This window comes from Vanessa tameamea, chromosome 17 (genome assembly GCF_037043105.1).
Source record: "Vanessa tameamea isolate UH-Manoa-2023 chromosome 17, ilVanTame1 primary haplotype, whole genome shotgun sequence".
In the NCBI taxonomy this organism is placed as follows: domain Eukaryota; kingdom Metazoa; phylum Arthropoda; class Insecta; order Lepidoptera; family Nymphalidae; genus Vanessa; species Vanessa tameamea.
In genome coordinates this window covers 2,096,207-2,110,611 of record NC_087325.1, presented here as the reverse complement: position 1 = coordinate 2,110,611, position 14,405 = coordinate 2,096,207, and the positions used below count along the sequence as shown (strand labels likewise).

General features: G+C 31.6%; 1 protein-coding gene across 1 annotated transcript in view; it reads left to right on the top strand.

Annotated features, from left to right (window-relative positions):
• Snoo (Sno oncogene) overlaps nt 1–13,907 on the top strand; it is a 65,587-nt gene extending 51,680 nt beyond the window's left edge. Inside the window, exon 2 of the mRNA XM_064217600.1 lies at nt 8,441–13,907. Coding sequence (XP_064073670.1) covers nt 8,441–8,956 — 516 coding nt within the window. The 3' untranslated portion in view covers nt 8,957–13,907. The remainder of the gene's footprint in view (nt 1–8,440) is intronic.
• Nucleotides 13,908–14,405: the final 498 nt, after the last annotated feature.

Genomic DNA, 14,405 nt, shown 5'->3' with positions numbered 1-14,405 from the left:
TTAATTTTTTTTTCTGTGAACGACAAATATTTTCTAAAATTGGTATAGAATTGACGTAAAAATCAGTAAATATTAGACGCGTCTGAGGGGATGCGATCCATTGACCGTTATTGTGACTTCAGAATAGTATTAGTTTAAGCTGTAAATGTGCCAGCGGAGAGAGACGTGAAATGAAAAATATTGCATTGCGTGATACCAAATTAGTGCATTCGTAATAAGTACAATATTTACGTTTTATTGTTTACGTGACTCGTGAACTTTGACTTTTTAACAGCGTATTTAAAATAAAACCTTTCCGAGATTATAAAAACATAAAGTTCTGGGTTTATTTTAATTTTTGTGATAAAAGGTAAACGGGGAGCTTATAAATAACGCTAGGTATAAGTATTGTACCTACTTTAATAATTTAATTGTGAATATTACAGGTATTGATATAGTTTTTAATCTCTACTAATATAATAAATATAAAAGTAACTCTCTATTTGTCTGTATGTTTTATGCCAAAAACACTACACCGAATTTGATTAAATTTGCTACGAAGCAATCTTCAATTTCCCAAGGAAGGTTTTTATGCCTAATAGCTCACAAACATAGTAATTGTCTATGGAAATTAAAACATTAAATATATAAAAAAATATTTATGATACCACGTTTGGTACGCCATTTAGCTAATTATCATATTATATAATTTTTTTCTAAACTTTTTTCATTTAACATGCTGACCGTATCCTCAATAGAGTTGTTACACGTGTGTAGGAAGTACTAAGGAGTGTTTTGGTGTTACGTGTGACGTGTCTATCCTATATGGATCATCAAGTTCCACAATGCATAGCTCGATAGTGTGGGAAGTAAAATGACCCTTTTAATAAAAGCAAAGATAATAAAAATAGCCTACCGTTTGGATACTTATTATTTACACGAAATAATTTAAAATAAACCTAATCTACCATTTCCTTACTCAAATCATATATTTTCCATAACAGACAATATTTAAATAAAACCTCTTTTGATTAAAAAAAAGTCGTAGTTAAAGTTTCTTTAAATTTCGAATAGGTACGTTTCGAGTTATTTTTGGCACGTGCATGAAATTACAGACATTTTTTTTTAATTTATATAGATTTTGATTATTAAACGTAATACATATATTAGCTTTACTCAAGTTGGACAATACTGTGTCTTCTTCTTTCAAATGTGAAATCAGTGATGGCAGAAAGAGACAAATCAATGCTCAACTAAACAAAACTTATATGTAACGCTGTTTGTAGCGACTATTTTGAATGTAATTGATATAGTTAGATGAACTTGTATAGAAAGATTTACGGAGCGTATTACGTGTTAAGGCCAACTCTTTCACACGTTATTTAAAATCCTTTGTGCATTAAAAACATTAAAACTATTGACATGAAACCAACATTGTTTGAAAACTTGTGACTTGATTTAAAAAAAAAAATCAAGATTTTTATATAACACTAGTGGGTCGCAAGCGACCTCTCGTCTCGTCTCGTTTATTCAACAGATTTTTACAAATTTCGAAACCTATGACAAGTTTTGTTTTATTTAATTTCATTGTCAACTGACGACGTCTGCTCGCAAGATTTACATTTGTAATTTTTTTATACAGCCATAGGCGCCGCTCTATACGTGGCCAGTAACTGTTTTCCGCTCTCTAAAATTAATACTTTGTTAAATCATAACAATATATCAAATTTCAATTTAGAATCATCTTCATTTTTCTGCATATCTACAGCTGGAGCTCGTCGAAATGAGACTATAACCGATTTTTTATGTGCAGCCATCGTCCCATAATCACTGGGACAAAAATCGTCTTACGCTATTAAGATATAATATTACACATTTCGATATTGAAACCTTAGACAGCTCTACACATCTCATAACATTCCAGTATTAACAAATAAATGCTAATAATATGATAAATATACGAGTAGATATCTATTTTTACCGCTAATAGGCTTTTTGTACGTTGGGAACTACCCACTCACTAGATATACATCGTTCTTTGTTTCGGTTACTATGTACATATATAGCCAGTGAGCCAATTAAAGTAGCGATGGAAATAATATCGTAGTAGTTGCGCATTGACAGCATACAAAATGGTTTATACATGAACAAGAAATTAATAGCGTAATAGAGCAACGGTTAAAAGCCTAGCTTAAAAGACGCTGATTTGATCCCGATCAGATGCTATTGTCATCCCCACTAGCACAAGCATGGAGCTTAATTTGACCGGTAAATAGGAAAATTGGTAATTCCTTAAACGGGGGCTTTGGTAGTATATTGTACTAGTTTAGTAGGTTTTTTCAGTTTGGCATTAAAAAAAAATTACTATTTATTAGTTGGTATTTAAAGATTGTCAATTGTTACTATGACAGGGTTTATGGGTAATGGAGATTACATACCACAGGGCTGTTTCGCTTGTTACGTCATCGTTAAATAAATTACAGACTATATATTATATAGATAAAATAAACATCAAATAATATTTATGGTATTTGTAATTATTTCATGTCAATCAGCCTCGTAGTTATACCTAAACGTATGAGTAAAACGAACAATCAAAATGCATCCTCTTGTTATTTCCTTCTGATTATAGTCTATATAATAATATGTAACTTGTGGTCAATATCAGTCTGTTATAGAGAAAAAATCTCGTACCGTGAAACGTGGTACAATTATCCTAAATGTGTTTCAAGAAATCGCATCAATCTTATATGTGATTATGACCATTTCATATCATACAAATATTCAAACACGTTTCGCGATGGTTTCAATCCGAATGATTACGTGTGGTCGTGATCTATCAACAGTGTCCAAACTATTTCTGTCACAAACTTGGAGCATATCAGAACCATTGAGTCTTATATCGAATAAAACAAGCTCTTACACAGAGAACAGATTAAATACAACCTATATTTAAAAACAATTACATACAAGGCAAAAGCGTACTCATATTTTTAATGTTCTTCGAAAAATTACACTCAGAGTATAGGGTATTGCAGAATTTCCATGTAAAATATATATAATGAGAATATAATTGTATGGGCATATTTAATGATTGTAATCTTCCCTTCCAGTCGCCTCTCCTGTTTCATACCCACGCTGATCGTTTCCAGGAACTTAATATCTTGATCTGAAGATCACATACGTCCATCGGTTCCTTTGTTTAAAGTCAAAATATGCCATATAGCCATAGAAATATATTTTAATAGAAGTTTCCTCCCGTGGCGTTAGATATCGTATGACCTATTCTGTGTGCCTGACAATGTGTAGCCAAAATTGAAAGCTGATTGGATGATGGTCGCTTTCATAATATTATTTAGGAAAGACTTCAAGTTAATGTTAGAGGAAGGGAGAAATGCTTTTATAGAAAGTTAACTAATTGCTCTTGTTCTATAGTTGCACGTGTTTATATAACGAGTTCGTTATGGCCTATAGATTGCAAAGCACTTTATTTTCATTGTGGTCTCACGGTAATTTGTTCACGGCAGATCGATTCCCATGAAGAGGTAATGAATGAAGCAGAGCAAAGACAAATAACTAAGCGACAGGCGTATCTTGATTCTCCATTATCTATGGCAAATTTCAGTAATGTCCGTCACGATGACTTATTATTAAGGGGCTCGATTTATTTGAAAAGTATATCGTTATTTAATGTATATATACAGTTTTTAACGAATGACAGATTATATAAATAAAAATATAGATATACATATTATGTTGGATTAAAAGAAGTAGGAATCTTTTAAATTAGTACGCGCATCTTATTAGTCCATAATGCTCCACGGCTGGGTAAAAACCTGCTAACGCGGTCTATAGCTACGAACATCTTATCTGCCTTAAAGTAGTCTATATCATTCCGCCGTCGCCTTCAGGGCCTGCCTGGGAGTTATCTGTCTAGGGGGTCCAGCGTTGTCAATTTAGGCAAAAGGTAATTTGACATGCCGCAGATATGATGTATTTAGTCCCATTTCAATTTAATAGAAGATATACATAATTCTAAAAAATGAATGATATGATTTCTGAAATTGAACTTATGAGCACAAATATGTAAGTATAGTTATCACCCGTGACTTTGTCCGCATGTTAGTTGTCTATGTCCTTCCTTAAGGGTCAATCTTACTTCATACCAAATTTCATTACATTTGGTTCAGTGATTTAAGCTTGAAATTATAACAGATCGGTTGCTTTCTCATTTATAATATTAGCATACATGTGAAAATCTCAAAGAAAGTTTCAGTATACTGAATATCGTGTGGACTTGCCAAACGCCTGGTTTTGTTTTCAAACAGTTAGCCAACTTAATGAGCGGCTCTATACATAATTCATGTAGCGAGGCTGAAATTCATTGATTGCTTCAGGGTTATACTACAGAAAATACTACGGCGCTCACCCTGTACCCTTACAGAGGAATTTGGTCCTCCGCCTTATACAAATAGGTCGCAGCTTTGTATGAAATTTGGCGACATTGCTTTTCAGAGGATATTAGTATCTAGGTGTAGTTTTGTAAGGTTTATTTTCGTGTCTATATATTTTCTCTGGTGGTTGACCTTGGTCGTTACAGGGTGCTTTGAGGGAGGCGTCTGCCCCCTCAAGGGGGCGATGCGTCGGCGGCTTGCGTAAAAGATATTTATATCGAGCCGACCCCGGCAGTGGAGCTAACGCTGTCTGGGCGTGGAACCTCGTTTTATATAACATTCAAAGTAAACTAAGTTAAATATTAAACAATATATTTAGCTAAATTTATTTATCAATGTCAAATGAAGGTGAATAATGATAATGTTTGCAAAACAATGATAAGGCATATCACAATCAGACACATTATCAGCTTTCAGACTGTACGTAGACTATTCGATATATAGGAATTTTTCAATACAATATATAATTCAATGAAATGTTTATAGATCAATATGTGTATAACTACGTAGGTAGATATCATAGATATTTCTTCCTTCAAGGTCTCAGATTTTTTTTGCGATTGATAATTCGATGATCTGGGTGTTCCGTATAACAAGATACATAATTACAACGTCACTTTTTCATGAATAAAAAATGGTTTATGCTTGAAACAAAACAGAGATGACTGTTCCTCGTGTCTTACAGACATAAAACACAGTTGTTTTACAGTTTCGTCATACTAAAAACAACATTTTGAAAGCCATCACTTAATCTAAATAAATTTTCAACCTCATAAATCGTTTAAAATGTGTTTTTAATTCTAATCACTAATATACTTCCATGACAAAACGGTAACTTAATTCTTTAAAAACGTCCATCTTTTTATTTTGTAACAAAAATTCTGCACCACGTGTAACACCAGCATTACGTGGTAGACGAAAGTCATAAAATTATAATGGCGTCGTCATTTATAATGAGATAAGTCTCATTAAGAACATCTATCTATAGATTATAACCACGTCTAACTACGTAATACAATGAATAAAATCAACAAAGTTTTAATTAAGTAACCGACGATGTGCAGAGAATACTGCAAGAATTCGCGCCATTTCGTGCACTGTCAAAACAAACGCGTGTTCATTGATGGCTGCTGTAGGGTTGCTAGCTAAACAAAATGGCGTGTTTATTAATTGTGTATTAAATAAAATATTGTAAATTGTTGAAATGCTTTCGAATTATTATTAAATTAAAAGTTTTATATATAATATTAATATGTTTTTTGGTAAGGTTAGTGTATAGTCATTTTGCTTTCGGTTTTAATTTTTTTTTATTACACTAATGCAGTAGGATCAGACAGTTTCTGGTGACCTTCGCCTATATACACTGGCGCGTTTAAAAGTGTAAAAAAAATATTCATCGTCAACGATGGGATCTAAAATGTTATGTCTCTTTTGTACGTAATAACACCGAGTCACTTACTCTTCCAACCGCAACGCAACAATGTAAATTATTGCTATATTAGCGGTAGACTAACTGATGAGGGTCCACATCCCTACCGAAACAAAGACACTTTTATAAAAATCATTATTAAAATCATTTCAATATTTTGAAACCAAGCGAAAGCCCTAAGAAATGTTTATAAGCTGTCGCCAGTTTCTTCAGTAATGGACGTCAAGATGTTCCGTCTATTCCACGTCGGCTTCTTGTTAATTTTACCATCTATATTCTCCACAATCTACACATAGCTACTATGTTATTAAAAAATACACTAAATAAATATACGTAAAGTAGTAACCAAATACACCTTTTATCTTAAATCATTAAAACCTCTTAAATGGTGAATATCATTTTTTGATTTTGAATTTATATGTAATTTTTTTTTAACTTTGCAAAGCCGATAAGTATCATTTCTTTGTTGTATGAACAGTGTTATTCAAATTAACTGATAACGAAATCATAATTAATGTACTATTCAATGATAAAACTATTTTTATCATTGTACGGTAAATGTTAAGTCGCAAATATGCCACTTAATATATACATACATTTGTTATTTTAGTTGTTATAAAAATGAAAGACAAAAACGAAGTTACGAAGTAGATAGATACTATAAATATTGTTTTTATTTTATAAGACGCTGAAATTGTTTCCATTTAAAAATCATTTTTGCCTACTGTAATACTATAAATTCATTAGTAAAGTATGTATGTATGTAGTATGTAGCTTATCCCCAATTAATAAATAACGTAAGCATTACACTTCCCTAGAATTTTAATTTACGAGATTCATGGTTGTTTCATCTTAGGTTGTTTACAAGACAACATAGGCACGTGCTTGAATACAGTTGCAAAATTGCTTGTAAGTAGGCCGCTCTGTGTGGGAGTACCCGCACTCTCCTTTGACCCCCATTGACCTCCTCCCTTGCCTCAAACAACGAACGCAATGTAGGGAGCGATAGTTGGAACTACGTTGAAACCTATCTTATATTCACCACCAGCTCGCCATGTTTTATTATTTCATACTTTAGTAGCGTTCGTGTTATCTATATTTTTTATCTGGGGTTTTAAGAGATAAAGTTAATTTGCTCAAATTATTTATTCATTTACACACATGCGGTAAAAAACGATTTACATTACATTATATGCTATTTACAATTTTTTAACAGCATTTCTCAATTTATATTTTTTATTTAAAGTATATTCAGTTTTTTTACATAATTAAGTATCTATTTATGTATCATGTTTAAATTGTGACTACGTGGAACATTAGCAAGAAAACTAGCAGCATTTTCTTGAATTATTTTAAAGATATAATTAAGATCACGTTTATAAACACAGACACGATCATAATCTATTTAGAAATAAATACATTTTAATTATTAAAACAATTTCGTGTATTTATTAACGTAAGTTAATTCAACATTAAAATAAAATTTCACAAGTGTTTAACGTGAGAATGATAATAGTTCAAAACAGGAAATTCACATCCCGTTACCAATTTGTAAAATTTGTTTATTGTTTATGTAAAGGAAATTAAGCGTCAATCGAGCGGTTTCGACTTTCGAGCTATCTAAAATAGAAACCGTGGCTTGTTTAAGAAGTGTTTGGGGCTTGCGCGTCACTGCAGGGCAGGGTGAGGTCTCGTCTGGGGGTCGTCTGCGGGCCGCGACCTACATGTAACCCCCTTCACCCTCCCGTTAAGCTCACAATGACGCGTCTGCACCCCTCCTCCCCAACCTCAGACCCCTCACCTGCATTACGTAAGACGGGTGTGATTTTAAGTCTGCTTTGAGAATGTTGAACGAAAGGTTCTCGTATATTCTCGAGTTAGAAAGTTACCTTATTCCTGCTTAAACTTATTGCGTCACAAGCTTAGCTGATGACGGATATAATGGAAAATTTTCTTTTATTATAACCGTCATCGTAAAACTTTCATTACTCGGTTTAAACTGAGTTCATTGTGATCTTACAATTGTGACGGCACATTAATGAGTTACTTTTTTCTTATCTCAAAAGAAGGGCGTGGATTTTAAGTATTGTGTTTACTAATAAACGAAGCCCAATTGACGTCAGCGGATAAAGAAAGTTGATAACAATGTCTTTGTACGCGAACTATATATGTTATTCGTAAGGAAAAACAACGCAATATTCTTCAAATTATTTTTAATCTATAAATTAATTACTTGAAGATAAAAATATGTTAAGATTGAGGTAGAGTTAAGAAGGCTGGCAACATTTCATTCTGGAAAGCAAATTTTTCGATACTAAATACCAGCCATTCTACAACGTTACAACTGTTACACTGAGAGTTATTTTAAAAATGTATCTGACTTCGTCAATAAACATTAACTGACCGTTTTTTTATAAAATCCATTACAAAATTTGTGCAGGTCCATATATCACCGTCAATAGAATTACTGAAATTATTAGTTGTCTTAAGTTCTTCCAAATCTGTTTTTGTATTTAAGTTTTATAATAGTATATATTATTGAATATAAAGTCACTAATAAGATTATTCTCAATTTCAGGTAGTGGAAACGGTAGTCTGCAAGCCAGAACCGGCGGAATCCCCCCCGAAAAAAGCAAGGGGCGAAGACTATAGCTATGCGATTTACTTAGATCCGTATGCACATTTACGGTACAGGACAGTACCAGCCTTTAGGCCGTGGGGGAAGAGGGAACCAGAACTTCAGCATCCAGAGAGAGTTGTCCGTGTTGCTGACTGCACAAGGTTCGAACAGGACTTCCAACCGAATGTAGCTTTAAAACCCCTTACGCCTCCCGTGGACGATGTGACGTCATCTACGTCCCCTCCACCTTCAGATCCTGAACTGACCGCCAGGTTGTTAGACGCAGAGGCGAGGCTGTCTGAAAGAGAACGACAGCTCGATGAAAAAGAAGCGGAATTAGCTCGTCGTGAAGCAAGACTCGAGGAAAGAGAGAGAGAATTAGAGCGACGAGAGCAAGCCGTTGAAGAGAAAAGAGAAGAAACACCAGAGCCCAACTCCTCGCCAACGGAGGAAGCCGAGCATCCGCCGTGTTGACCAACGCGAGTGATCGTGAGGCTTCGCTTCAAGTGAGAGTGATGAACGTTAAGACAATGCGTCTCCTTAGTACAAAACTGTGAACGGTTAGACATTTATTATCGTTCTGTAACGTGCCGTCGCGCGTGATATTAAGCGTACGTTTTAAACTTTTTCAATCATTGATGTAAAGATGATCTGTGACCGACTCGTTTACAAATTCACTATTTCAAATGATGGATATGAAAACATCACTGATAATGTATATATTATAAAGAAAATAGCTGCTTGATAAGCATGTACATATTCACATGAAGTACAGATTATTGAATAATAGTTTTTTTTTTTTTTTACATAATTTACAGTTTTTTCTTGTAGACTCTTTCAATGTGTGCCATTCTGAAGGTACTGCTGTTACCTTTTGTATAACCTCATCTGTGCTTTTCAATATAATGTAATACTCACATAATAATATAATAAATAATAGTTTTATAGCCTACAACCATAAGCATAATTTATACAGGGTTATTTTTAAGATTTACGATATCTGCAGTGTATAATATATTAAACCTCTTTTATCCCTTGTTATCATTTGGACCGTTGTCCTTACAACGTTTTAGATTTAGAAAGTTACAAACCCAATTAATTCGACAAATAACTCTGTATAAAAAAAACCTCAGCTATACCAAATAACAGTTTATAATAGAACTCTTGCAATTTACACACATATTGCATTCACACACACATTATGACAAAATACCTCTGGACGTCGGTAACAAAATATTAATTAATTATAATTATTATGAAACCATTCGTGGCAAGTGACTTTTGTTAAACATATTATTTGGATTGACATTGTTATATAACAAACGCCAGTACGATATGATTGTTATATTATTAAGCTATTCTTGCAGCGTTATAAATTAGAAATTATCAAAATTCAAGTCGATAAATACAGATCGGCCTAAAATTTATGTAATCCTATACAAGAAAACTAGTATAAAATCGCTTAGAATACGTTTATTCTAAAATCTGTCATAATATAAGGGTTATAGCCCACGTTCTACCTCATTGTATATAAAAAAAAATTTGGCTGATAAGAAAATTGTAAGCAAATTTTCATTTAATAATTTTGAGTATATACTTTGGAGCAATAATTTGAAAACGAAACAGTGTGAATTGTCACTGCCTGATTATTCTAGGTAATGATATTTCTGTCTATTTAGAATTTATACCTATATATTTTTTGCGAAGAAATAGATTGTACGAATTTCGGCATAATAAAGTTAGATCATAGTCTTGTTCTTGTCATCACAATTAAAAATATTTGTACGTCAGTAAAGATGACGATTTTATTAGCATTTTCTACATTACTTTGACGTTTTTTAACCAGATATACCTGTGTATAAAATTATAGATTTCATAGCCTTCGCCAGTAAGTGTGCATTTTTTTTTATTTTCGACTGAGCATACCATTTTGTACGTAAAACGTAAATTTTTTTGTCGTTGCTGTATGCAACTTGTGATTTTCTTAGCAGTTTATAGAAGCCTTACACACATGTAATTATTGTGGTGATATATATATATTTACTCTATAATTTTTTTTAATATTCCCTTTATTCTTAATCAGTTAAATTGTGAACGTGAAAAATATTGAAACGATTTCGAATAATGGAATATCTGTGAAAATTATCGAATCAAATTTTCGATTTGTAATGTTCTGTAATGGCGGTTTGGCGCCAATTTGGTTACCGGCAGTTTGTACCGGATTTAGATTTAAAAATGTGAAATAAGATTTCACTTTTCGGAAGTGACTTTTTTATATTTTGGCAAAGCTCAAACGTGTGTAGACACAATGTTTTTTTTTTAATATATATTATTCCTTTCAGAGTGCTGTTACTTTGTAGATAGTTGTTATATGGTATTCAGTTCTAGATAAGATCGTATCTCTAGTCAGGGACTTTTCGAAAATAAAATTACCATTTTACTGTTTAATATGTTTTTCAAATAGGTTGACACCTATTACAGGCGAGTGTAATAATAACTTATTTTAAACGATAGATTTAATTAGAAACGAACTGTATGTTGGTATGTGTAAAATAAGGTTTGAATCATGAAACTTTTCTGTCAGTACAGTTGTTGATCACGTATTTTGGTGCTAAAATAATTTTGGCTTGGCTAACGTAGTAATTAATTGTACATATAATATAATTTTACTATTTATTGGCAAAAATTACGTTTCTGTTTATTAAAATGTAGTTTTAACTTTTATTTAAATGGAATGATTATAAATGTATACTTTTGTTTGCAAATTATATACTATGGCTTAGCCATTTCCACGGCGGTTTTCGAATACATTGTATTTAATCATCTATAAAGTATTAATTTAATTGCAAGTTATTAAAACCCTAATATTTGTTTAACGATGAAGAAGAAAAAAAAATCATACAAAAAAAGCATAATCTGGCTAAAGCTACTTGAGACTTAGCACATATTGGTGTTCCTTTTCAAAACCTCCACTTAGTGGGGCAAAGCAAAGCTGGTCTGCCACCAATGTCATGTTCTTATCCGATAGAGCATAGTTTACAAATGTCTCCTTAAAGTTGAACATTTAGTTTATTTGCAATATTATAAAATTAACGCTTTAATCCTTACGTAGGTTGTATATTTTTGTCGATGGAAAAGTTTCAATATCTCTCACTGTCTTGTCTTAGAAAATATGAATGGTGCTAACTATATGCCATTTGTGGTCTTTGTAAAATAATTTCGAATTAAAATAAAAAAAAATAAAAAATCATACGGCCAAATAAAAAATTGTGACAATTATTGTTTTGTAAAGACTCCATAGGTTGTAATATTTATTTTAAAGTTTTAGATGAATCGTATAATTTTAATATGAAGGCAGTGAGAGTTTGTATGTAAATAATACTTACGTCTTAATATTGTATGACATTGTGAATGATTGTAAGGCTGTTATAACCCTAATACTAGAGTAAGCGCAAGGAATCCCTCGAGGAAATCTTTTATCCAGTAAAATTTTAATCATTGACAATCAAATTAATAAGTTCTAAAATTCTTCATATGAAACTAACGCTATCCGTCGGATAGTTATCATTGTAAGCATCTCCAGTTAATAATTAGTATAAAATCAAGACCTATTTTGTACAGCTGTATTTGTCTTTTAAATATAAACGATAAAAGATTTCCTGGACAGGGTTTGGCGCGATTTGCCAGGGTATAATATACTCCTGTGATCTCAAATGTGTGAATGATATAAACCAATGGTACGTCTTCAGTAAAGAAACAGTCGCAACAGATTAGTTTATTTTATTATATTACCAAATTATTATTTTCATCTATTCTGTAACATTACCAGTAGATCTTGATTTTATATTCCTTGATCATAAAGTATTTTTTACTTATTGCCATTGTATGAGAATGCTTAAGTAAATGTGGTTATTCTATAAAAGTAACAGAAAAATTACTTTCGGCAAAACTATTGCAATTTATTAATATAACTCATTAAAAGATGTAACATTAAATTGTAAATAAAATAAAATTCAAGAGTACAAATAGATAAAATATTTTTCTATTTAAATAAATAAACAATGTTACACATTTTTTTAGCTATAAAATCTTATTTTTACTGTTATCTGTCATTATTTTTTTTTTTTTATTTAAACTGAATGTCGTCGAGTCTTGTGCCAATCAATGTATTCATAATTGAGAACGTTAGTAAATGGCAATTTGTAAAAAAAAATAAGTGATCATGATTATTTAAATTAAAACCTTGCATAGTCATGTTAACTAATAACGCCATCTGTTAATGAATTAAGTCAAACTATTGACATCGTGACATCTAAAAAACTTTGAAATTATCATTGTTAAGAAATACAATAAAAACATTTAATGTCGTTATAAGTATTTTTTCTATTTATTTCGAACGTGTTCGGTTTATCCTAATTGAATATAACTTTGATATCTATTGTATTTATCGTAAGAATAGTTTTCGGGCTGTCGCCCAAAATTTGTCCTCGAATTAGATGAAAAAAATGTTGCAATATGTATTTTTATTATTCAAAACAAAACGATTTAAAAACAAAATCACCAATAAAACTTATAACTACAATGTATTTATATATGTAATTCGTTAGAACGTTTCAAAGGTGCGCTTAATAGCAACATTTTAAGGTTTATTTTGGTAGATAATTGTTTAAAATTCATAATTTCAATACACTATATTATTTTCACATGCTTATGATCTCGTGAGTTACACGTTGGTCATAGCAAGAAACGCTTTTGCGTGTATTCAATTAAAAAAGACACAAATAAAGTCCTTAACGACTCAGGCGACCGGGTTTTAAAAAACTGTCAGTTATCAACGACGTAATTCTCTTGCCAATGTAACGATTAGACTTATATTTATTAAACTATTTAAACCTTTTCAAATTATATTTTTTCGATGGTTATAAAATTTCTTGCCTAATACAAGTCTGATTTATCTAGCGGACACCAAAAAGAAAATCATTTAAATTCCTAATTGTATAACTTCTTTCGCTATTAAAAAATCAATGTATATTAAATTAGTTATCAGACTCAATCAACAGATGGCGTTGTCTAACAATTTCTATGTACTGTTTGTTTTTGTCTTAATTTGCGACTGTATTGTTTGATGGTTTAAGAATGAAACTTGTTTATGAACTGTGTGTGTTTATATCAGAATAACTTTGCTACATTTTTTTAATCCAATGAAACATTCCCGGTTATGTTTTTTGGATTTACTTTCATCGTTTCTATCAGTAAAACTACAGATTGTATAATGTATTGTACCTGATAATTAGAAGGTTAAGAAATTATATATAATTAAAGTTCTGTTATGCACACACATTATCGTAACGTTGTGGTTTCGAGGTGTGTTTTACTTGAAAAGCTTATGAGTACCTTGTGGAGCAATAAAGTGAAATCATTTTCATACTGCGTGCATTATTTAATTCCCCTTACACGAATAACTTACAGTGAAGAAAAATATGTTATCTTCTGTCTTCGCATGTGGGATGTTGTAGGCATCTTATTGTAATATGAATTTTATAATGCAACTAATTTTTAATGTATATTTTTATGGTATGAAATGACGAAGTACACTTCACCAAATAAGAAAGCATTTTATTTATTAATAACAGGAAGGCTGGCCGCTAAATGGGTTACATGATAATTTTGATAACCTTAGCCCATGGACAGTCGCATTTATTCCTTGAGGATCGTCAAGTTTTTTTATATATTAAGTCGCTTTTGTTTTGTAGTTACACATACAGAAACATGGATATGTTTAATTATCACTCTTGGTATATTAACCGGGGCACTGACGTGACCCGAACGATGACAAATATTCGTGTGGATAGAACAATAATAAGAACCCGTATTTATTGTAGAATCAATTTATTAATTATAGCGTTATTAATGACGAAGAGAA